The 26782-nt window shown below is 33.6% G+C and overlaps 2 protein-coding genes across 4 annotated transcripts in view; both read right to left on the reverse strand.

Moving 5' to 3' along the window:
• LOC110443672 (sodium-dependent lysophosphatidylcholine symporter 1-like) overlaps positions 1–14734 on the reverse strand; it is a 53798-nt gene extending 39064 nt beyond the window's left edge. Inside the window, exons 1-9 of the mRNA XM_021488035.1 lie at positions 14602–14734; positions 12458–12637; positions 11798–11955; positions 11224–11291; positions 10935–11028; positions 10392–10484; positions 9864–9991; positions 9005–9107; positions 8296–8797 (exon numbers count right to left, since the gene is read on the reverse strand). Of these exons, the coding sequence (XP_021343710.1) occupies positions 8296–8797; positions 9005–9107; positions 9864–9991; positions 10392–10484; positions 10935–11028; positions 11224–11291; positions 11798–11955; positions 12458–12610 (1299 nt within the window). The 5' untranslated portion in view covers positions 12611–12637; positions 14602–14734. The remainder of the gene's footprint in view (positions 1–8295; positions 8798–9004; positions 9108–9863; positions 9992–10391; positions 10485–10934; positions 11029–11223; positions 11292–11797; positions 11956–12457; positions 12638–14601) is intronic.
• A 4048-nt stretch (positions 14735–18782) lies between these two features.
• The window catches only part of LOC110443661 (mitogen-activated protein kinase kinase kinase 1-like), a 38063-nt gene continuing 30063 nt past the window's right edge, over positions 18783–26782 (reverse strand). For all 3 annotated transcript variants that reach the window (XM_021488017.1, XM_021488019.1, XM_021488018.1), the window contains 4 exons: positions 26312–26443; positions 25418–25560; positions 24447–24578; positions 18783–24238 (listed from right to left, as the gene is read on the reverse strand). In XM_021488017.1, coding sequence (XP_021343692.1) covers positions 24059–24238; positions 24447–24578; positions 25418–25560; positions 26312–26443 — 587 coding nt within the window. In that variant the 3' untranslated portion in view covers positions 18783–24058. The remainder of the gene's footprint in view (positions 24239–24446; positions 24579–25417; positions 25561–26311; positions 26444–26782) is intronic.

Here is a 26782-nt window from a genome sequence, read left to right on the forward strand (position 1 = left end):
CCCGTTTGATATATATTCCATTTGACACATGATACAGCAAATCTATATATAATAGGATGTACAGACACGACAGAACAGCATACTGTAACGTTACTTATTTTAGCGGCCACACATTTTAGCGGAATATCTTATCATAACAGATAAGTCCATTGATGTATTATTGCACTCACAATATATGCAATAGATAACCCGTGTATAGAAATTTCAATCACCGCAATTATAAATTACCGAAATGTTTAAAAGCGCGAAAAACGCTGAATACGACTACCGCTTAAGCATGTACGTTTACTGCAGTAACATGGCAGGTGATACAGTAAGACGGTCATTACTATTTCATAAGTATGTATCAATAACAACCATTATAAATAACAAGTAAGGAAACACCTATTTCAAAATGGAGTTTGTCGATAAAGAGAGTCAAATAAAGTAAACATGTATTGCACCGTATGACCATTCCGTCTATTTATGACTAAAGAGTGGTATGATAAGGTTCAAAGATGACAACCGTTTCTAATGTGTTCGGAAACATATAAAGAAAGACAGTAAAGGTGCCATTGTTATGTATCACATCCAGTTAAGTATTTATGTGTGACGTTTTGATGACTAGTACGGTACGTTCCCTTGCCTGTCACCTTCATCAATTTGTTTGTTTGTCTGTTTGTTTATGTTTAACGGCCCATCGACGGCTGTGGTCATTTAGGGCCATGGTGATTTATTTATTTATCTTATTTTTTAACAAGCATGTGAATAGCGAAGATAAAATCAGATAAAATGCTTATTTTAAAAGCATTCGCATTGTATGTGTAGATAATAAAAAATAAAAAGGGGGTTAAAATAATAAAACAGATAACGAATAGATGATATGGAATATGTGATATATATATAACGTCAAAAAGGGTAAGGTGGGTTAAAAGATATATCAGCCTCTATAAAATAGACCGGATGTCAGACAAATGACCAGTGAAGCGTATGTATAATCAAATGCCGTTTCGGATACGCTATAAGCGTATGTATAATAAGTTGTTATACATGTAAGAAATGACTCGTCAAACTGACAATTCCATTTCCGCAATGCTTTGTTTAATACGTCATGAAATGTGTGAGAGCCTATGAGTTATGTTTTTTCATAGATTAAAGTATGCACTTAATACTGCGTTGCCAAGACATCATCAAAATACGTATATATAGTATTATGTGCACATACATGTTGCTATCCAGTTACTTGTATCATCAATCGATTTATCACTATGTTTATGTCGAGGTCGAGTTTATCGAGCTTTAGACCATTGCGATTCCAGAATCTCATTGATCACAGCTGCTGGTATTTCTCTGCTACGCGACTTGGTGCCGGAGGTTGTGAGGTCGAGGTCTGAACAAGGCACGAGTTATAGAATTATCTCCCTTCGTCAGTTGCATTTCTATGTTATAAAGTATATCCAATTATATACACACAATGTACCATATACGCTATAGAGTGTGCTGACCCGAAGCTTTCAGATATAACTTACCTGTCGTAAAATTTATATTGTGGACATAGATTATCGTTTGATTTCCTGATAACTACAACAAACATGTCTATATAATATCTTTGTATAAACACAATATAAGCATTACCTTGTTCCGGTGTCGATTCATGATCACGTCATATTGTCTACCTGTCTGTCACCCCTAATAAATGATAATAGCCATTATCATGGGACAACAGCAAGGTCCAGCGATATCACGTGCTCCAGCATAACTTCCGTTACCGTCAGATTACTCATAGGTTTGGTGATAACGACGATTGTCACAAAGATATAGAATATAGGTACTGTAGACTTACATGTAAAAAATCAAAATGGAGTGCAATGTATGATATAACTATGAAATACTCACGCAACGATGAATTATCACATTAAAAATTGAATTTGAGGGAATCTTTTATTAAAACTGTTGATGTAAACGTGATGTCGATAAGTTATACTAAGTGCAAGTCATAAAGAGATTAGAAAATGACCAAAGGTTACTTCATTGGTCGTCATACTGATACGTTCGAATAAAATGCCGTGCATTAATAAAATTATTTCTTAATTTATTTCATGGGTTGCATAGCAAAATATTTAGATTGGCAATATAAGCTGAAAACCCCAATATGTTGTGCATGCTTATAAATCCGAATTTACAAAGGTTATTTAAAAATTGAGAAAAGATACTTCAATCAAAGATACCCTAATCAATTTATTTGTTACTGATCTTAAAGTTTTATAGACACTTTTCCCTTTTCGCTGTATTCCACATATGTTCCGAAACACTTTAAACTTGAATGTTTGACTCATTTGACCTTGAATAGCACTGAAGATTCCTACATGGATGATACCGACATACGGTGCAGTAAAATGCTTACTTTCTGCTTCAACATACATTTTGTTTGACATTTGTTTCTTTTTCCCGTATTGTTACTGATTACAATATCGTTCAGGAATATCGGTGATATTTTGTTTTTGAATAACATGAATTTCGAAAACTACTCGCATCTCTTCAATAAGATTCATCAGTTTGGAAAAATGTAATATCAAAGTTTTACTTTCTTCACAACGATGTACGTATCAAATGTGTCGCAACGTTTCAAGACCGACAAGTCCCTTTGTCAAGCTATGACAGAGCATCTAATTTTGCTCCGGACTTTCAAAAATTATTTGCATCAAAACCCCATTTCTTACGCTTCCTATGGTGACATTTACCCTGCAGCATGACAATGACTGTCCCCTCTCTATCAAACCTAAGCATAAACGTTACGATCTACGACCAATACAGCACAGTGTCTATCGTGATAGAGACTCCAAAACGTGTGCCACCATCTTCGAATGTGTTCCGCTCTCGACATGTTGTTGCAGAGTAGCTATAGATTGATGTATCGACCGCGGCACACTTGGAGTTCGGAGACGCTTTCCCTTTCGGAGAACATGGTTGCGCTATTTGGGTCAATATATATGATGCCTTTCTTTTTTGTTAAAGTCTCTGTTAATAGTTGTTCAAGTTCTGATTTTGCTTTTTGTTATACCAGTACTGATTTGTTTTTACTTCATCCTTCATGCTTATCTTCAGTTCGTATGTTTATAAAGGATAATTTTTAACATTCTCTTGATATCTCTATGAGTCTTTCTTAACTCCGCCCGGAAGAAAAATCTAATATTTTAATCATGTTTGAGTTTTTGTCTAAAATTTAACATTCTAATTGAAAAAACTCACCAATTTAAGTGGACAATTCTATTAAGAAAACGGTAAATGAAAAGCTTCCCTCGAGCTCAACGACTCTAATGGAAGAACAACAGTAATCAGTCAATTTGATCATTTAGTAGTAATCATTTCCGTGCTTCCAATTACTTCACGCATATAAGCAACTACAGTACTTGTATTGAAATAAGGACTTATCTTCCTTTAGACACAAAAACAAACTATTAAAAAAATATAATATTGAACATTGCTTGGATATCAATCAATACGATGAAAATCGCTTATGGTATAAACTGTACTTATCCACTGAAGGCGAAAGATTGTCATGCTTCCGGTATTGTTTACACTATAACTAATATTTACTCACATTTCGTCCATGTCCTTGTATAACTTCCATTTCCTGTTGTTTTCGTATTGACGGGATTTTCACCTGTTTTTGTCATATTGTATATATAATTTCCATTTCCTGTTGTTTTCACATTGACTGGTTTAGTTTAAACATATTTATTGCCAAAATTAGACAAGGGATTAGGCACAACTTATCAACGCCTTCTCCCAATATACATTTTAAATGACATTACAATAATGACAATGAATATATACAATTGTTATTACAATTTGAACTCAAAATCTCTTGCTGGATTTAATAAAGTTTTGCACAGATCTAAAAATGTTTGAGTTAAGGTCCACGGAAAATTGTGAATTGCCAAAAAAAAAACACCCTAAAAACGCAAAATTCAAATCAATCAAATTTTGAACCAAAATACGTCTTTCGTTTGACTGGTACTTCTTCAATGTCTGTGACACGTGAAAGTTTTTGCCATGTTGCATTTCAGCTTTCATGATGTGTACCCGCATTCAGATTAAATGTGCCAATGGATGGTTGAATTTGCTGCAACGTTGCATTTACGTTTTCATTTTGTACGTCCAACCGGACTATTGAGATTGCGTCCGTGTTTCTGAATGGTTGAGGTTTTTGTCGTGTTTATTTTTCTTTTTTTGCTGTATATCTTTCAGATTTGTTATAATTTATGCCGCGATTTATTGCTATTTTCCTGGTGAATTTGTCACCATGACCGAAATTTTGTTTTGTTAAATTTTTCCATTTTCCTGTCATGATTCCATATCTTCCATACCTCTTTTTGTTTTTACCAGGTTGTATTTCCATTTTCGTGTTGTGTGTCTGTATTGACAGGCATTTACTCTATCTTTGGTCTGTTGACGTCACTGCCATTTTTTCTACATTGACCATTCGGATTTCCTTTATGATCCCAAGAGGTTGACTTTACTGTCATGATGTATTCATAAACTCCTGTTTTATTTCTGAATTGACTTCTTCCATATCTTTTTCTGGTTGAGGTTTCTGCTACGTTGTATTTCCTTTTTTCCAAATGTGTATTGTATCTGCAATCTGTTGAGGTCTTATTTCTTATTTCATGTTTCCTATTTCTCCGGCCTGTTGAGGTCTCATTTCATGTTTCCTGTTTCTTCAGTCTGTTGAGGTCTCATTTCTTATTTCATGTTTCCTGTTTCTTCAGTCTCCGGCCTGTTGAGGTCTCATTTCTTATTTCTTGTTTTCTATTTCTTCAGTCTGTTGAGGTCTCATTTTTTATTTCATGTTTCCTATTTCTTCAGTCTCCGGCCTGTTGAGGTCTCATTTCTTATTTCTATTTCCTGTTTCCTGTTTCTTCAGTCTTTTGATGTCTTATTTTTTATTTCATGTTTCCTATTTCTTCAGTCTGTTGAGGCCTAATTTCTTATTTCAAGTTTCCTGTTTCTTCAGTCTCCGGCCTGTTGATGTCTCATTTCTTGTTTCCTGTATCTTCAGTATTCGGTCTGTTGAGGTTTCATTTCTTATTTCTTATGTCCTATTTCCTCAGTCTGTGGAGTTCTCATTTTGTATTTCATGTTTCCTGTTTCCTCAGTCTCCGGCCTGTTGAGGTCCCATTTGTTATTTCATGGTCCTGTCTTGATCTCTTCTCTCTTAGGTCTGTTGAGGTATCATTTTTTATTTCATTGGTCCTGTCTCTTCTTTCTTAGGTCTGTTGATGTATCATTTCTTATTTCATGTTTCCTATTTCTCCGGCCTGTTGAGGTCTCATTTTTTTTATTTCATGTTTCCTGTTTCTTCAGTCTTCGGCCTGTTGAGGTCTCATTTCTTATTTCATGTTTCCTGTTTCTTATTTCTCCGGCCTGTGGAGGTCTCATTTATTATTTCATGTTTCCTGTTTCTTCTCTCTTAGGTCTGTTGAGGTCTCATGATCATTTTGAATTTCATGTGTCCTGTTTCTTCTCTCTTCGGTCTGTTGAGGGCTCATTTTGTATTTCACGTGTCCTGTTTCCTCAGTCTGTTGATTTGATTTTTTTAATTTCATGTTTTCTTTTTTTCAGTCTCCGGCCTGTTGAGGTCTCATTTCTTATTTCTTATGTCCTGTTTCTTCAGTCTGTTGAGGTCTCATTTTTTTAATTTCATGTTTACTTTTTCTTTAGTCTCCGGTCTGTAGAGGTCTCGTTTCTTATTTCATTTGCCCCGTCTCCTCTCTCTTCCGTCTGTTGAAGTCTCATTGGTCCTGTTTCTTCTCTCTTCAGTCTGTTGAGGTCTCATTTTATATTACATGTTTCCTATTTCTCCGGCCTGTTAACGTCTCATTTTTTATTTCATGTTTTCTGTTCCTTCAGTCTCCGCCCTGTTGAGGTCTCATTTCTTATTCCATGTGTCCTGTCTCTTCTCTCTTCCGTCTGTTGAGGTCTCATTTCTTAGTTCATGTTTCTTATTTCTCCGGCCTGTGGAGGTCTCATTTTTTATTTCAAGTTTCCTGTTTCTTCTCTCTTAGGTCTGTTGAGGTCTCATTTTGTGTTTCATGTGTCCTGTTTCTTCTCTCTTCGGTCAGTTGAGGTCTCATTTTGAACTTCATGTGTCCTGTTTCTTCTCTCTTCGGTCAGTTGAGGTCTCATTTTGTATTTCATGTGTCCTGTTTCTTCTCTCTTAGGTCTGTTGAGGTCTCATGATCATTTTGTATTTCATGTGTCCTGTTTCTTCTCTCTTCGGTCAGTTGAGGTCTCATTTTGTATTTCATGTGTCCGGTTTCTTCTCTCTTCGGTCTGTTGAGGGCTCATATTGTATTTCACGTGTCCTGTTTCCTCTGTCTGTTGATTTGATTTTTTTTTTATTTCATGTTTCCTTTTTTTCAGTCTCCGGCCTGTTGAGGTCTCATTTCTTATTTCATGTGTCCTGTTTCTTCAGTTTGTTGAGGTCTCATTTTTTATTTCATGTTGACTTTTTCTTCAGTCTCCGCCCTGTTGAGGTCTCATTTCTTATTTCATGTGTCCTGTCTCTTCTCTCTTCTGTCTGTTGAAGATTTTTTGTGGTCTTAACTGGATGTTTAAGGGTGTTTTTTGGGTGTTTTGGGGTGTTTTGGTGTCTTTTTTGGGGGGTAAATCGTGCCACTCTCTCATTTGTTATTTAATTGGTCCTGTTTCTCTGATGAAGTCTCATTTCTTATTTCAGGTTTCCTGTTTCTCTATATTCTGCCTGTTGAGGTCCCATTTCTGAGTTCAGGGTTTTCCGTGCTAGTATTTTTATGTAACTATTTTTACATTGTTTACTTCTCCATGTCTGGTTAAAAGGAGTAAACATTTGGTTAAATTTTAATGTATTTATTTTGTGAATCTATTAAAAACATTGGCATCAATACTTAAGAAAATAGTTAGCTAGTGTGCTAGGTTTTTAGCATTTTTTCACAGTGACTTTCCAAGCACCTGCCAAATCAATGGCATAAACGACCGACATTGAACAGAAACAGTTACGTACTCGATCTAGCACTATGTACATGTAGTAAACAGTAATTATATGTATGCAAGAAAAAACTTTAAACACAAACAATTTTTACAGGCTGTATTCGCTGTATTTCTGCAGTTTTGACAGGTTTCAAATTGTACACTAACATTTGTGTCATAGTATTGATGAATCAAACCAATCACACCAGTGAAAATTCTTTCAACAAAAATAAATAATCACATCTTCATAAAGCATTATATTGTATAATTGCATATATTATGCTGTACAAACTTCTATTATTATTGAATGAACTAAGCAGAGTCAGTCCCTTTGGGGTCAAAGGCATAATAAGTACATGTATTTGTCACATTAGTTATTAAACATGAGCATAAAAATAACTAATATTTGTATGGACAGAAATATCTAAAGGCTTGATATAATCTATTTTTATCTCTCTAGATAATGACTAATTATCTAACATATTGTCAAAGCATAACGTTGTAGACTTGATCCAAATGTTATAAATCTTTAAGAGTTTTTTCATTGTCCCTCAAATGTCAATATGACGTTCTTGTTAGTAAGGACCACATATCATCCCAAAGTATATTACGGTACTTTATAAACAGTCATTTACCTACAAGTACAACACCTAAGATATTCCAAATAGTGACATTAACACCTATATTTCTTATAGCAATGGTTTCTGCAGATAGGTTAATATGATTGCAATACTGTCTCATGAAATAAAATGTCTATGGATTAAACTGGTATGATACTTATTGAAACATACCTGGGTCACATACGTTGTATATAAATCTAGTGATGACTAGGGCGAAACAAATACTTAATAAAACACAATTACATTACATGTAATACACACTAATTCAACAAAACTCTATAATCATCACTATTTCAAATGAATGGCTTCATCTTATTACACTAATCAGTACTTGGACGGAATCAAGAATGAAAAACGGAAAAACAACTATGATAAGCCAAGCATTTCCTTCTTTATATCTATTGGTTGATAATAACCTATTCACACTAAAGAATAATTTTGTCTTGAATTAATTATTCCTATTCACCACAAACATATGTACTTGGATTCAGCACATCGCCTCTGGTATGTTCTGCATGCAAGGAATGAGAGGCACTCATTGGGGAATGAATACACAGAGGTAGTGTCACAACACCTGATACAGTGGCAGCTACTATGAATATCAAATCTTATAAGGCAAGGTGACCTTGAAAGACATAATATATAATTATTCAACAAAACTTAGACCCTATATAAACAATGTTCATGATGTTTCACGACAGTCTAAGATCATCCTCCTAAACTTTTGAGCAGATGTAGGTCGCTGAGATTTGGCTGATGAAGGTGGTGTTGGAAGCATATTTGCATCGGGAGACAAGTCTGTAATGTTACCCGAGGCCATATCTACTGACACGAGTTTGGCTCGCGCAGGACTCAAATCTCTATGTCTCGACTTCACTCTACCTCCAGCACTTTTAGCAGAACTTTCTCGAGAATCTGAACTGTAATTTTTTTCATTAGGCGCACTATTATCACCTCTATCTGTAACACTGTCGGTCATTCTTATAGAATGTGAGGCTTTCATTGGTCCTTGTCTGCTCCCTAGGGAAGTCTCTGGTTTCTTAATAGCACTATATACTCCATCTCTAGTCATAAGGTGTGACTGATCAGTTCTAGTTCCTTTGGGGCTGTTGGGACTCCCTTGACCTCGAGGTACAGTAACACCAACAGCAAGAGACCTTGCATCCTGAGCTATAGGCTGGGGCCTCCTGTCAAAAAGCCAGAAATACATCAATCACTTAGCATAATAAACTGCATAACTAAAACTTTTAAAAATCAGTGTTGAAATTAGTTTTTATGCTGAGAGGTTGATTTCTATTGTACCCTATTGCATAATTTCCAACTTAAACAAACACATAATTTAGATATCAAAGCAAATTAAACACTTAAAACAAAAATAAATTTGATGTACAAACCTAACACTTTGTGGTGCAAATGGAGCCTTGACTTGCGGAGGTTTCTTTGGAATTCCATCAACCAACAACGATTTCTCCATTTTGGAACGCTCTTGTTGTAAATCTGTGACATCAATATTTGGTATTGTACGCATTTAAAATACAATATGGAACATTGTGTATAAATTATATATAGGAGCCTTCACGCTACTTACATAAGAATCAGCATCATCATGACCAGAAACTTTATGCAAAGTACAAAATCCAGTAAACATATTGACCAATGATAAACTATTGTGTCAAACTTGGCTTGAGGGCACAAGTATACATCAGTGTGATCACATTATTTAGTCGTTATATCGGTTCATTTTATGTCTAGTAAATTGGAGCAAAACTAAATGCCTGTTTGGTTACAATTTGCAATGAGAAGTATCAACTAAGATTAAATTGTTAAGTCGACCATCAAAGGAATCAGTTGAGCCAAGAATAAGCCAGTTTAGCCTGTACCAAAAATATACTTGTTCACCTTTGACATCACCATGAAAATAAATGTTGTATATGTCGGCAAACTTTCGCCCCGTCAAATATTTTGCCCTTTGCACATAAAATCTATGTTCGCCTGGAGTTAATTTGGCCATTCACATGTTATTACTATATATTGTTTGTGGTTTACCAAGATTCCCTTAAATAATATATTTGCCCTCATTGGGACTGGCCAACAGTAAAACTGCAGCAAAACTTTTCCGGTATTGAAGAATATAGTTACAATATTCCAGTAAGAAGATATCAATCTGTGTTTTCCTAGTTTACATTTAAGTTTGAAAGAAAAATGGGTGTTTCAATTTCCAAATTCTAACAAACTCTGGAGGGGACCTCTGACCTGCTATGGTGGGTTCCCGGGAGAAGGTGCCCTTGACCTCTGCCCTATAGGTTGCCTCATCGTCAAGACAGTCCTGGAGAAACCTGATGTCCTTTAGCAACATACTAACCTCCTCCTCTAAGGTGGACCTGTAAACATCAGGCACTCTCTTTTAATACAACTATCAGAAATCCTAGTCTGTTAGTATATACCAGGATAGCCTTGACATTACAGTAGCTGAGTTATGTACAGACTGTTCCTGAACATTCTGTCCTTGTCCTTGGTGTTCTAACAAAAATCAATCCGGTAATAGTAAAATTTTTGTACTGTGAAATTTCTATGAATTTCACATCAATACAAAATCAGTGAAAAATATGCTCAAAAACAGATTGATCAGCTACTTATAACTACATACTGAATATTTTTTGACAACTATGTTATTGATATTGTAAAAATATAAAATCCTTCACTGTGAAAATTTCAGCAAATCAGTTCAAATATGCAAAAAAAACATAAGAGAAAAACAAACATGAGTAAAACTGTATCTACCTTAAATGTTGTACAACTTCATCAAAATGTAAAATGTTCAGTTTATCATTCATTGAATCTATTTCTTCACTCAGTGTAGATGCTGCAGAAATTCTGAAAGAAAACCAGAAATTCAAAAGATATACATGCGTTGATGGATATCATGGGATGATTATGCTATTAGCCAAAATATTATAGTCGTTGCTATAAAAAGTAATCTCATTATAATTAATTTTTATTCTTAGTCTTAAAAGAAGAGAAATCTTATTACATTGCTGTAAATATTTCGGTTAAAACATTCATTTTATATGACATTTAAATCCTTTATATTTTAAATGGAAACAACAACATAAATATTTTTTTAATTGTTATTTTCTTTGATTTTTGTTTTCCATTTATTAAAGATTCTGATATGCAATTTCTTTTTTCATATCATACCTCTATAAGGTGAAATACGATTATTTATTGGATATGGGTAATTACAATATCAAACAAATCATTTTTTTACTATTTAAAGATGAGAGAGGTAATTTCTTTGGAATGTTGTCAATCATTACAAGGTACCTGTCACTTCCTGTAGGTGTGGTAATCATTGGTGTTTCTGACCCATCCCTCGACATTGCAGTCCCAGGTCTGGACCTACAGCGGGACCCTGAACCTAAAAGTCATAGCAGGTCACAGGAGCGTAGAGTCAATGATAAATATCGGGTAATTAAAACATTATTAAACGGATTTAGTTATCATATGTTTAACAGGCTTCCAAAAATTTGTTCAATTAAAGAAAAACTAGTAAGATTTTTGTACACTGTTTATAATTCCTTGTACTTGAAACATCTGAGGAAAACTAACTTACGGGCAGTATCCATGGCATAGTCAATGATTTCTGTGTTGTGTTTGGCTTTAATAAACCTGTCGGGATTACTGGAGATTAAATAAAAACAAAATGTTAGTTAAAATGTAGTAACAAAAGCTATAAAAGTTATAACATAAACTTATATCATAAACACACTAAATTCAATTCACTGTAGCTGATCCGATACATAGCATTGGTAAAAAAATAACAAGACAGATACTCCCTGGTAAATAGTTACATTTCATATGATCTTCAACTTGTAATGGATACAACAACCTTCTAAAGTGAGGTTAGAGTACTCTGTAGCATTGTGAACACTAATTGACATCCTTATGAATTTGTAATACACTTATTAAGTCATCATTGCCCTGCAAACTCTCCTGGTGTCCGCTCTTGCAGCGAGAGCTTCACTTATCAGCCCAGAAATCTATAAGCAACAATGGCTCTTACACATTTCCTTGTATTTTATTTTATTTCTAATTACAACATTTTTTTATGAAAAATGACAGCAAGTTATAGTCTGAACACCCATAATTATCACAATAGGACAGGTAAAAAAGGTCAGTAAACCTACACTCCATTGTTTTTGGCCTTGTCCCGGATGTTTTCCACAAAGAAGTTAATTTCCTGTACAAGTCTGTCCCGTAGTCCTGGGGGCTCCGGAAGCTTCACACGTTGAGTACCATTTGTCTCATCTCTGTAGTCTCTCCATATTTCAAGTAATAAGTCAATCTGTAAATGCATTTTTTCAGATTAAATTCATGTATTCTAAAACATAGTTCTTGGCTTTTGTTGTAGAAATGCCTTGATAATTTGAATATGTTTCAGATCACAAAACATGTAAACGACAATATTTTTGATATCTTGGGAATTGTAAGAACGATAGACCTAACATGAGTACACTGTATACATATCATTGCTTCAATTAGCATTGAGTATGTATATTGCACTTCATGGTCAACAATTATTTCTCAAATAATGACTTTTTATCCCTTATTTTCATGCAGAAATGTCAACAGGTCACAAACTAATTTGCCATTAAAATAGAGATTATGTTATTTCATAGATTATTTCCTTATTTACCCTGTATCTAATATTTTAATCAAGTACTCTCAGGTTTAACCCTTTCACCCCTATGTTACTTGAGTAGACTCTACTGTGCATTGATATGGATGAGTCCATTATGGTCTACATTGGTGAAAGGGTTAAGAATAAACTTTAGATATGTGCATACCTCCTGGTGCAGCTCCAGGCTTTGGTCCACCATTGATTCCCCCAGCAGGTTTTTGATTTCGTCCTGTTCATGTTTGGGAACATGTTGTTCAACAAGCTGCCACAAGGAAATGGGTGGATTATAACCCTGGAGATCAAACGGTGGTTGATCCATCCTTAGCTATATGGCCATTCTACAAATCTGCAACAAAAAGCACATAAATAATGTCTGGATTTTTTTCTAATCACACAATTCATTATAAGTGTATATAAAAGATGATATACTTATTGCAAATTGGTTATCATCAATGATTGACACATTAATGACTATGTGCCCAGTTTCTGTGCCTGTCTATTTAAAGCACACACTGTTTATATACTGTGAAACCACTATGGTTAAAATTACGGAAATATATCAGGAAATAGATGTTGACAGAATATTTTTACTTTTAAATCTGCTACACTTTATGAAAGAAATGATTTGCATAGGATATATCTAGACATTTACTAAGAATAACTAAGGAACTTCACAAACTCTATACATGTAAGGATTTCATAATTTTGGATGTTTTGATAATTGCTTGTAGAACAGCCAGACAAACAAAACTAGATAGTTACCGATAAGTCACATCATTTTGGTAAACAGACAAGACGTTGTGGCATACAAAAACTACGTTAAAAAATATAGGCATTTGATGATATTCAAGTAAAGTACACGGACATGTTTTCATCTCAATTCCTGTAAGTACCTCAATGACATAAAAGAATTGTTAAAATTTGCTACCCAAATACTGACAATGTCAGCAGATTTGCAGTGAATGCTCAGAATGCACAAAAAAATCTTAGCATAGAAAATGGACATGCAAAGACTTTGGACCTTTAACTCTGTTTTAGAATGCTTATAAAAAATACCTACTGTATTTCCAGTGGTAAAGGGTTGTTTCGCCCTAAATCCTGTTCACCCTAAATGGTTTTTTTCCTTATTTATATACTAATATAATAATTAATATTTAAATATATCAAATAAACTTATTGATGACTTTCTACATTGGTGTTAGGTATATTTCATGTAGAGTATGTGAGAGCAGACTTTTCACAGCTGCCGTTTGTCAACACTTTTTTTATGAAATTGATTTTAATTTTGTGACTTAAAACTACTAAAATTGAAAGAAAATACCAAACAATGTTTCGCCCTCATATTTTTGTTTTAGGGCGAAACAACCTAGGGTGAACGGGATTTCAGGTGAAACAACACGGAACCATTTCCAGTAAACCTCTCCTGCTACACCTGCCTCCATCTATATTTATTTTGAGGAAAAGGAAAAGTGACAAGTCCACAAAATTTTAACCTGACATATGGCTGTAGGACATACCTGAAAGTATGGAAACCTGTATTCACTATGGCAGGGGCGTACAAATTTCAAGGCCATTACCTTGAAATTGGCAAGCATTTTAATATATAAATCTGCCTTGAGGCTGGTACTCAAAATATGAAGTAATACACCCCTACTCACTGCTTTGTAAAATATGTTATAAAAAATATTCAAGGATAGCCTATAGTTTATGTACCTACCCTATTTTTAAAAGACATTCGGGAAACAGATCGCAAGTAATCCTTTGCCTAACATTACAGTATAGTACTACTGACAGTAGATCTATTTAAAATTGTATACATACTATACTGTAGTAGACCTAGATGAAAACCACAATAGAATATATATCTCAATGTAGACGTACCTTAGTGGCTTACTATGGAAAACTCTGACTAAAATAATTCGTCCATATGTTCATTGATGCAAAGGTAACTTACTAGAAGCATACAGTAAGACCGTGGTTTTCACATGTTCGATACTTTCAGTAGGGAATCCCGGGGAAAACATGGTTTTTACAGGTTTAATACTTTCAATAGGGAATCCCGGGGCAAAACCTAATTAAGTTTGAGAGCCACAACTTTATTTTACCACACATTTTTATGCGACATGTATGCATATTATGCTGTTATATAACACGCTGTCTTTTCATAAATAACCACTTTTGTGAACTTAAACTGGAAGTGAAAATTGTTGTTGTCATAGTTGTTAGGGAAACCAAAGCAGACGATGTCAGGTTTCAGTGGCTGACCTAAAGCAAACAAGCATGTTAGACTCATTTCACGTAAATGCTTACATGGCAACCAAGTGTTGATTTTGTCATGAGATTTCCTCCATTCTATCTGCACATTCCAGTGAGCAAGTCTTAAATAAAACATCTAACGCTGGTGAAAGGTGAACGCCATCTTGAAATTCCTGTGTCAGACAAACAAAATGACCTCGTAAATATATTCTGATCATTCATCATCAATATCTAAATGAAAGACCGTATTGTATATATTACAAACGTATAAAACATATTATGAGTTAAAAATTAATGGTATATCTAAAATATATCAATATATTCCTCAAAAACGTACGATAGCAGAACAACAAACGGAATATTTTAATAGGTAGGAAATCCCCTAAACACCTGAAAGCACCTGTTGACGAACGACAACTCTTCCAATACAAGGTTGCACACCACAATTTGATAACAGCATAGAAGAATGATCAGTCTCTATATTTTTTCCCAGCTACAATGTATAACAAATTAAGTTAAGCAAGTTAGATATATTATCTTGTTTTGATTTACAATTATCTAAATTGTATATATTTTTTTCAAACTGTTATAAAAAGTTAACATGAAAAAGTGTATATATTTTTCAAACTGTTTTAGAAAGTTTAACATGGAAAAGTGAAATTTATCAACTGGTTTGTACTATATTTTGTAATTACCAGACACTGTATACCGTATCTAATTATGGTTTAGCGGCCACTGTTATACTTTTGTTTCAGATCTGATCTATCGGCTGTTTCTATTGTACTTATTCTGGATTTAATGCCTGGTGTGTGCATTCATATCAAAATAAAATTACAGTTGTAAAATAATGGTTGGAGGGGAAGGGATATTTAGAACTACCATGACAAAACAACATCTTTTACTCAGATTGCATATGAAAATGTAATCATTTTCGATATCTGAAGTTCATTAAACTTTTAATATTTGCCTAGATCACTTTTCTCATCTACAAATATTTCATTTTATCGTATGGGAGAAAAAGAACCCTCCTCAGTATTCAATGGTTACTTGAAAGCATTACTTGTACATCAATTTCATTCAAGAATAAAAAGAACTCCAGTGCTGACCGCTGCAATAATTGTGGGCCCATGGACTAGTTCACCTTCAGAGTCCTGGGCTGAAACTGACTGTGCCATTTTGCAATATTTCCTGTCAAAACTTTCATTTCAAATAAAAACAAGAAGACAAATAAAAAGTGTATAGATACTAGCCTTCTTCAATCATATTACCTTTTTGACATAGACCAGGGTGATCTGTCTGTATTCATACTCATTCACTCAGAACAGTTCTCAAACTCAAGTTATGTGCTCAAACCCTTTCTAAGTTGTAAGTCACTAAGTTCTTTTAAAAGGATAAAAAAACACTTTACTTGGGGATATATATTACTGGGGATATATATTACTTGGCTACATGGCAAGCCTAGGTACCCCCAAAAAAAATTAAAGTGTGCATTTATAAAAGGTACTTCCTCCCCAAAGTTAGAAAATAGGCTCAAGCACAGAATCTGAATTTGAGTATGAGAATGGTTTTTATCAGCAGGAATGAATGAATATTTTAAAATATATTTGAAAATAAATGAAAGTTCACCTCTTTATCTCCTAATATTGTATTTTTATTATAATCCCTTACACATACAAAGTGTATAAAATTGATAATGGGAACAATTGTCAGGTTTTTCCTTAACATTTAAAACGCTTGTCATATACATTTATGGTGGCATCCTAAACAAGTCTTAATGAAAAAGAAAACGAGAAGAAAGGATAAATCTTGGATTCTTTATTTGTCACGACCAATCTGTCACAGAACCAGATACAAACATATTTGTAGTTCTATAGGATACAAAGTGTCAAAAAAAAATCCCCTGAAAAATGTTAAAAGAATGTACTTCAGATCTCAGGAATGAAACTTGTAAGTAGGTATTGTATATTCTTTATTCTACACAATAATTTGCAGATGAAAATGACACATTATGTTCAGAACAGCATTGTTAAGGCACATTGCTTGATTAGATTCTACTTTCTACAATTTGATGCAAAAATTGCTTATTTAGATTAAAAAGGTTAACCTTTCACCCCTATGTAGCTTTAGTAGACGCCACCATGCTTTGTTCTGGACGAGTCCATTTTGGTCTGTAGTGTTGAAAGGGTTAAAGACAAAATGTAGGGATTAGGTAAATTACAGCAATTTCATCTCTAGAAATGGTTTCAAAAATCAAATACATATGTTTGATTAGTACAGCGTGAATTCAAATGGAATGTATTCATTAAATATTATTTCAGTGATTAGTCCTTGCTTTTTAATTTAATAATTATGCAATACAATGTGACAAACCAACAGATAATTCCTCAATATAATAGACATTATATTAATTGTCAGTTAAATCTTCTAGAATTCTACTTCCTGAATCTTTTTTTGGGGGTATTCCAAATTGACAGTTTTTAATGTTGTTTTTTATATCTGATGTACCTGTAGTAGTACACTATACAATATCTATACAATGACATTTAACATTTAATTGTATGGAAGACATGTTGCATTAACACCCTAAACATCAAACTACATTGGGGAGATTTCAATATTTATATATTAGTACAACTAGTTGTAGATTTTTTATATAATACATATAATTGTTGGTAACAGTGACAAGGAAATTTCAATATCAAGGGTAAAATGATGATTTTCCTGTCCAGGACACACCAAGTTGTAATTATGAAATCTTACCCAAAAGACTGAAATTTGTCTTCCTCAGAAAGAGGTTTAAGTAAAATTCTCCCACACGATAGAAGAAAGATACAGTTGACATAACACAGAATTACAAATTGGTCAGAATCATGTTACTGTGTCTCTAATCATTGGTGGTGTGGGAGGAAAACAATTGTATCTTTTTATGTATACATGTCTGGATGAGTTTCAGCATTTTAAGGTTTTACTCTTCACACACACTAGATCTGGTGTTACAATGTTACACACAACTGTCATTCTATTTATCAGTAATTGTCTCCATCATGATGATTGCATATGTATATATTCACTAAATATTCAAGTATCTAATAGTAAATTCTAACGTGAGAAATTTTACATAAAAACATTTACAGGTATATTAAAAATACTGGTTATAACTGATATACAAATATATATTCTATAAAAAATATTTCATCAGACAATAACATTTACTGTGCTAAATTCTATTGATTCATGATGTTATAATAAAACGTTAGATCTCATACTGATAAATGATATGACCCAATGTGATATAAATAGTAGTGATATAACTGACTGGTATAGATCAGTGGTTGTGTTGAAGAACAGCTGTTTTAAGTGTTACTAAGGTAAGGCCCCTTTATCCAGTCTGAGGTAGGTAAGTAACTAATGTATAAGGGGAGATAACCTTGTTTATAAAACATGACACTGGTTCCAAGATAGACACCATCATAATTTGATGGTATGTTGCAATTTCTTTTTAATAAAAGGTCAAATTCTGGCGTTGAGTTTTTTTTACTGTCAAGCTTAGTGTTAAAAATCTGTTCAAACTTCAGAAGGATGACTGGCAAATTGGATACATCTTCAAACTTACTAGGTATATATTACATTTTGTTTTTAAATATTTGATCTTCAATCTAAGAAATCACTAGGTGTTGTGTGTAACATGGACACTAACAGGAACCAGTTCATATAACTTGTTATTGATAATGCTGAAGGACAAGTACTAGTAACTCATCAATGAGAACGCTATAACACAAACGCTAACATGTTTAAAACCTTAGTAAAATATCTGTGTTCAAGTTAGTTTACCGATGGAGGAGCAATTTTCATATCTCTCAATAAATAACACACACACACACATCACTTTTTAGTCCTGTACAATAACAAGAATCATGAACTCACTAGCTGCGAAAGGGAATGAGCATCTTTTAATCAGACTTGTCAATGTATGTTATTTTGGGGGGGAATTAAAACTTTGAAAACTAAATATAAGCACAGAAATGACACAACGTGGAGGTATGTCCTACTTCATCATCAGTCAGTCTCGTAAGCTAACACTGTGTGCGACATATCATCATCACAAACTGCATTTTTTCTGTTCAGGTATTGACACTAAAACTTTTAAACAAATTTCTTGCCTGGAAATAACTTTTTTTTTTTTTTTGCCAATTGTTTTAAATGAGGACTCGCAATAGCTCCCCCCCCCNATTTTATGTTGTTGTAAATTGCAATCACCTGCATTGGTGCATTGGTGCAATGATCTGGGTTTTTTTCTTGGTCATCACTAGCTTGTGGGTTTTATGAACTTGACAATTCTGCTTCCATCCCCCTCCCTCATCTTGTGACTAGTGTATACACACGGAAACATGTTTCCATGGCAACCTGGGCTATGACTAGAGATCTCTATGTATGGGACACACGAAGTACAAACACTTTCCAGATTGCACAGATTAAATAACAGATAAATTGTATGTGCAACATAACAAATGCATAAAAATGTCAGCAGTCTGTGTTTACCCTCAATTTTGAAAAAAAGACACAATAATGATCAAATTTATATCAACAACAAAAATGACAAGAAACTACACAATGTTTTGGATAAAATTGAAAAATTTGCACGTTTTATAGAATATACTAAACCCTTTGGTACAAAATGTAGTAGAAAGTTTACCACACAATCGAAACCGTTCCAGCTGTATAGAATTCAAATCAAAATATCAATTTCAAAACAAAACAAAACAACTAAAACATATAGAAAACATATAAAGAAATGTCACAAACAGTCATGTAAGAAATGGAGGTTGTACAAAAAGTTGTGACGGATTAAAAAATACCCATTACATAGTGATAGAATTGGATCTGTCCCGTAATCAATGACCTGCTAATATGGTGAAGTTTCCGTTGTGGTTTTTTTTAAAGTTATTATATGTGTTCTTTTACTATGAGATTTTATTTATTCAAAATGATTTACATTAAGATAATGATAAAAGATTGGTAACATTTGAGCTTTGTTTATGAACAAAAGAAAGCGAAATGTAACAGTGGTGAATTATTTTAGACCATTCATCTTTAATATCTGTCACAACCTAATGTCAACATCACAACCTTGTACTGAAGTAAAGACAGGGAATGACCAGTATTTATATAATGGAATCAAACCAAGCATGATCCATGAGCAAATTTCACAACCAGTACAGACTGATTACCTGGGGCTACGTACAAAGCCACTACACACCTCTATCAGGACACTCTTTTTACACCCGGTAGGATATGATACCCTACAAGACTAACCCTTATAACGGGTTACTCAATAAAACTGAACAGGGTTATTTAATAAAACTACCGGTTTATTATTTAAACTATACAGAGTTATTCAAGGTAAGTGTACAGGGTTTTTCAATGAAGCTGTATGGGTTATTTTATAAAACTGTACAGGGTTTTTCAATGAAGCTGTATGGGTTATTTTATAAAACTGTACAGGGTTTTTCAATGAAGCTGTATAGGGTTATTTTATAAAACTGTACTGGTTTATTCAATGAAACTGTATCGGTTTATTATTAAAAATATTCAGGGTTATTCAAGGAAATTGTACAGGTATATTCAATGAAGCTGTATGGGGTCATTAAATAAAACTGTACAGGATTATTGAATAAAATTGTACTGGGCGTTTCAAACAAAATATTCAGGGTTAATCCATTAGAATTGACCAGGCCTGGTCAATAAAACTGTACACAGTTATTTACAGTAAAAACTCTTGTCCTGTGAGATAGTCCCTTTCAATGAGATAAACTATTGTTTACACAAAACATGTGAATAATGCATTTAAGTACATTGATGCTTTGATAATTAACAAATACTTTGACTGGAAGAGTGAAAAAATTGGGAAATGGTGAGTATGAGTCACCATAAATCATCAACTATTTACAAGATATTTATAAATACAAGATATTAATACAAATCAATAAACATATCCAAGTAAATGATATGATTTTGGTATTGAGCAAATTTGTTTTTTTTATCATTTATACATGATTTATATCTGAGGAAGATTCTATCGTAATGGCAGTGAAATGTGACAGTAAGGCTTATACACAAGCACTGGAGTGAGGGTTTCCCAGTAGGCATCACAAAGCATGCACTGATGATGTTCTGTTATTACTAAAGAAATAATTTACATTGGTCTGTGTTTGTATTATGGTACTATATAAAATGTGGAGGAGAAAGGCTGGACAAATTTACCAACAGAGGCTGCTTGGACTATATGCTTGTCAAAAGAAACAGATGTTTTTGAAAGCTCTCAAAATAACTGTTAATTACTGTTTGCATTAAAACGAAATTAGCATTTATGCTACTCTGACTTTGTTTACAATTTCAATGCACAAAACAGGCTCTGGGGAGAATGTTGCATGTGCATACAATTTTGGAGACAAGTAGATGCATGGTTTATGTCCAATAACACATGATTATTAACCAATCAAAATGTTTATAACACACTAACTCATATAATTAATGCTGATTTTCGTTTTGGGTTTTTTCATAGCATATATCAATATCCAAGAACTTTCCAACTGTAGATATTGTTTTGAGTTAACAAATAACTATCTTTGGCATGTTTACATTAGTACATGTATAAACAAGCACTTCACTGCAGTAAAAATCTACTTGCGCTATGACTGTTTAATGTACTGCTCAGGATTAACCCCTAAAAACACATTTGAACTCTTTCAATTCAAAGTTTGGAATAGCTCATCATGGAATTTCAGGGGTGAACGAGTTAATAGAAATGATAATGACAAAAAATAATACATCTGTGATGAAAACTAATTATAAGCATCTCAAAACTTCTACACATGTACTCTTGTACTGGGTTAACATTCAAAGCAAATGAAACTGAAAAGAAAGTCGGAGGCATTGGTTTGTGGAATAACAATATGTTAAAACTGTTTTGAAAAAATATACCAAGAAACGGTTCTTACGGTGGGTTGACTTGAGCATTTGATTTGATTATCTGAGTAAAGAAGATGTAAAGATTTTGTGCTAATCATTGTAATGCATATACTAATAATACATATCTATGTACATTTATATACTAGATTGTACATGTATATACAAAACATCCTTCAAGTTTTTCACACTGTGTTTACACGAACAACTACAGTATAGATTTTCTCACTACATCTAGATTATTTCTATTAATTCACTTGACCTTATGTATTCAAGATGAATTTTGTACAATAATTAGCCTTGGGTTGGTTACAAGCTAACCTAGGGATATGCGATTACAGCAGCATATTTCAAAAGTGATTACTTGTACTTATATGTACTACATACCCTGGTACTACATATCATCATACATGTACATAATACACCATCTAAGTTACCAACTACTCCAGTTGTCTGTTCGTCGTAACTTTTTATTTTACTTTACTTGAGAATTCCTCTAGGAATACATTGAATGGGTACTCATTGAATACTCTGCACTACAGGGTTAGATCTCCCGGTATTGTTTATATCATACAGGTATATAATACACAGTATATGTATAGTAACAACGATTATTATTTTCTATACATATCAAAACTACTTTTTTTTTCCCAAATGATCTTTTTATCCATATATAGGGACGAGTCCAATTTCTGAAGATGATGATATGTGGAAATTTGAACAAGTGGAAATAAAATCACTGTACATGTGTATTTGAATAACATATTTCTCAAAATATATTTTTGGTAAATTGTTTTCTTAAAATGCTGATATGTGAAAATTTGAACAAGTGAAATTAAAATCACTGTGCATCTGCACATATGAACTCTATCAGATCAATACGTTGATGTCATGAAATTAACTTTATATATAAGAACTGCATGCACAATGTATATATATGTACCTATGTAAGCTTATTTCAGTAGTTAACAAACAATTTAAACCTTGTTTTATGTTACAAGGCAAAAACTTAAGTCATATAAAGTTACAATCTCAAATACCAGCTGATCAAACAGAATAGATTTTGTATGAAAATTGTGCCCTTAATGTGTTCCTATATAAATGTATTCTAAATCATGTTCTGTTTCATATTCGTGTAACTGTGACTGTGTAGTCAATTAACAAAATTTCATCTGAATTGTAAATGTATTTAAGTTGGTATAAAATGGAAAAAATATTTGATATAAAAAACAACAGCTTTTGGCAATTAAACGAGGCCTTCATTTGATGTATAGGGTACTAATAGTTGCAAAATATTTTTTCTTTCAATACATCTGTAAGCATATCTTGATTTTGAAGTAAAATGTAAATTTTAAGTGATAAAAGCCCTTTGGTTAAAATATATACCGTAGATTGGATTCTAATAAAGCACTTTTGAATATATTTTTAAATAGATCTGGTATATCATATATATCAACAATGTATAGTCTATTACAGTGATTGACAGCATTTGATGAAAAAATATAAACAATTTCATCAATTCTTATAAAAATATTTGGTGGAAACATATAATCAATATCTAAGTTTTGTAGAACATACATACATGTCTGTTGTGTGACTACTTTATATGAAAACATCAATAGTTCATGTCAATGTCTTCACAGACTGTACACATGTTATACACATTACACATACACGGCAAATGCGTATCTAAATGACATTTTAAATAGGAAAATTTACAATTCATTATGCCTTTTTAAACAATTCAACTTTATTGATAACAAATAACAATGTTTAACAAACAAAAGCACCATCTTTTGTATTAAATTATTGAATGTTTTTACTTTAGAGAAATATAATGAGAGAAATGCTATAAAATGTGTTTTGAATCAATCAAGTAGGTAAAATTAATGTTTTTCGACATGTACAATAAGAATTAAGATACATGTAATAATTGGTTAGCCCTATTTAACTACAGTCCCTGATTGGTTAATGATCAGTGACCATGCCCTTACAGTGACTGATACATGATATTTTGTGACACATCTCGGAATCCTCTTCAGTCTCTCACACCCAGTCCTCTAGCATTATGTATTAACATCCACAATCCTCAGCATTGATGGTGAACTTGAATCATATGAAGATGAAGTTGATCTGCTGTTACAGTCACCTCCCTGCATTTCAGGAAACCTCTGTATACTGACTGTCACCACTTGTACCGTGAGATTACGTTATAAGACTACAGATCTCTCCTTCTTGAGCTGTTTGTTCATCACAGATCTTATTTACAAAATAAACTGTACACTGTGGCTTGTTTTCAATTGAATTGACAGAACATAAGATTCCAGTTATCTCCCTTTCTCCAACAAATTTTTAAAACATACCGCTTCCAGTTAAATTGGACAAACATTTGAATTTTTCATACACTGGAAATAGGTTTCCTTTATGCTAAAATTTGTTCCCAAAAAGTGATGCCACACAAAATAATAAAACCTCTGATTATGAAGAGTGTGGTACTGGATTGGTAGCGAACAGTTGGTAACCATGGTAAGTTGAGGATCCCCTGCTATAGGTTGGACACATGCAGGGTTTTCTGCGACATGTACTGGGTAAATAGTGGGTGGATGAGCAGGTCTTTAGCTGAGGGTCTCTCCTCTTTCTTCTGCTCTAAACACCGCAGCATGAGATCTCGCATTGGTGGTGATATGTTTTCTGGGATTGGGGGTGGCTCCTGTGACGTAGCGATCTACAACAAGGGAGATAATGTTACAGTACATGATATTTAGAGGGAATTTTTATTTGTTAATATCATAATTAAAATTAATTTACTACAAAATAAACATTTCTTAATGATCCCTTCACATTTTTTTGAGTGTTTTCATCAATTGTGCTTATTCATATTCCAAGACGATTCGTACAATGTTGCTATTTTGAGCTCTTTGTACCAAACTGACCTTGAATATTAGAGCTAGGTGGTTGGAGATGTCCTTAGCTCCCCAGGGAGGCCTGGCTGTGACCATCTCAATCATACAACAACCCACACTCCATATGTCGCATGCTCTGCCGTAGTTCTCACCTCTTAAAACCTATATAAATATTGATAAAGATTCAACGTTATTACATACCTAATTATTCCTACTAGAAAGGATGTGGTGTCATACTCCTTGTATGGCACAACTTGTTTTGGCTGAAACACATCTGCTATTATCCATTAATCAAATTGATAAACTGAAACCAGAAAGAGTTCTACAATATGTTGACCTGATTTTGTACTATGGTAATTTTATGTCATTTTCCATCCTCACTGCCATTTTGTATAGTTTTCAGGGAGCAAATTGAACATTAATATTGAATAATCACAGGTATTTTTTAATAGAAATTATAACATATTAAGAACAATTACATGTATATAATAACAGCAATACCAGACATGACTTTATCTCACAGGTAGCACCATTACATTGTACGGTTGTATACATCCACTCGAACATGTATTGCCCGACACCAATGCGGGCAAATTTATCATGACAGCGAATTCTAGTTCACAACATGCAATATATAGTAATTACATATGAAGGGTGAAAATAACACTGGGCAAACATGGATTTCATCGGAAAAGGATGAATATTTGTCTTGGCGATAGTTTCTTGGTATACAGCAAACTGCAACTACAACTATAGTCATTAAAATACTACCTATAATCTGACAAATCTCATATCTGATATAATAATAACAAGCTTTCAGTTATGTTCAAACGGGAGATTTCCTTATTTTAACAATTTATTGATTAAACCTTTTGTCTGTGAAAATGTTGTTTCTCGTGCACTGAAGCACTTTAAGCTGTACAAATATCAGATTACAATTTGGTAAAGGATTGAGCGTATAACAACAAGATCAACGAAGAGAAATGTTCATGGTGTGTTACCTCTGGGGCCATGAAGGCAATGGTTCCCAGCAGCTGTCCCTGGAACTCTCCTGCACCTGTGGCCTGGGAAGCGAGACGAGCGGCTGCCCCGAAATCTCCGATCCTCAACCGCTGTCCCGTGCTGTCCACCAACAGATTGGCTCCTGTACAGACAGATAGTCATGTCATGCAAGTGTCATAGGATACAGGAAACTTTAAAGATAGCATTACCTTGCATTAATATACAACACGGAGTTTTCAACATTATGAGATGTTTCATTGAGGTATCATCCATATGTAATTCCGTCTTTGCGTATTGCAGAGTTATCTTCTCTTGGGAGCAGGTATTGATTGTTACGTCATTGGTTTGTGTGAGAAAATTACGTCGTTTTCTCAAAAATTGATGACGTTACTCTCACAAACAAGTGACGTAACAATCAATACCTGCTCCCAAGTGAAGATAACTCTGCAATACGCAAAGACGGAATAGGTAAACAAATGTACCAGGAACTTTTTGCCACATTTTGACTTTCGCCATTTCCACTTACTCTTATAATGGCAAATTTATAATGACAGTAAATATTAGTTCACAGTTTACCAAACATTGTTAGGTAACTATATAAGGAGGCAAAATTAACATCAGCAAAAATGGTTTTTACAAATGAAGGGCAAAAGTTTGACTAGGCAAACATTTCCCAGTATAGAGTATTTACTCCACATGAGCCTACTGCTGATAGAAAAGATTGACTCTAAATTATTTTCAACATTTAAATGTACAGAATATGACCAGGTTTGCACACAAATTCAGAATTCTAAGGATAATCTCAAGTAGTACCTTGATCAAATCTCTGATTTGTGATAGTTAAAACTCAAACTACCAACATGAATAACGAAGACCATGGGTAAACAACATACCTTTGAGATCCCTGTGTAAAACGTGGTTGTCATGGAGATAAGCCATTCCTCGTAGTATCTGAAGGGTATAACTGGTCATCACGTTCTCCGATAATGCCCCGTAAGTACTCAGCAGGGCAGCCAGAGACCCAGCTGTACGAGGAGAGAATTACGTTAGCTGATTTCGTGAGATTTTTTTTTATTATTCTAGGAGATTCATAAATAATCAAAATTTTGGTAACATCAATTATGACTTTTCATATGAACATAGCTTTCAGTTGCATGTTTAGGGAAAAATAAACATGTTAAGCGGAGATAAACAAAAAGTGCCTGATATTAATCTCAGAGGTTTTAAAGAAGGGTTCCCTCTTGTTTGCAGTATTTAAAAAAAAAAAATATTACCGGTATGTTTTTCTTGTTGTTGTGGATTTGAAATAACTTAATACATCTAACATACAATCAATACTAACACTGCAACATGGGGGGGTCGGG

The sequence above is a fragment of the Mizuhopecten yessoensis genome, unplaced genomic scaffold (genome assembly GCF_002113885.1).
Source record: "Mizuhopecten yessoensis strain PY_sf001 unplaced genomic scaffold, ASM211388v2 scaffold716357, whole genome shotgun sequence".
Taxonomy (NCBI): Eukaryota; Metazoa; Mollusca; class Bivalvia; order Pectinida; family Pectinidae; genus Mizuhopecten; species Mizuhopecten yessoensis.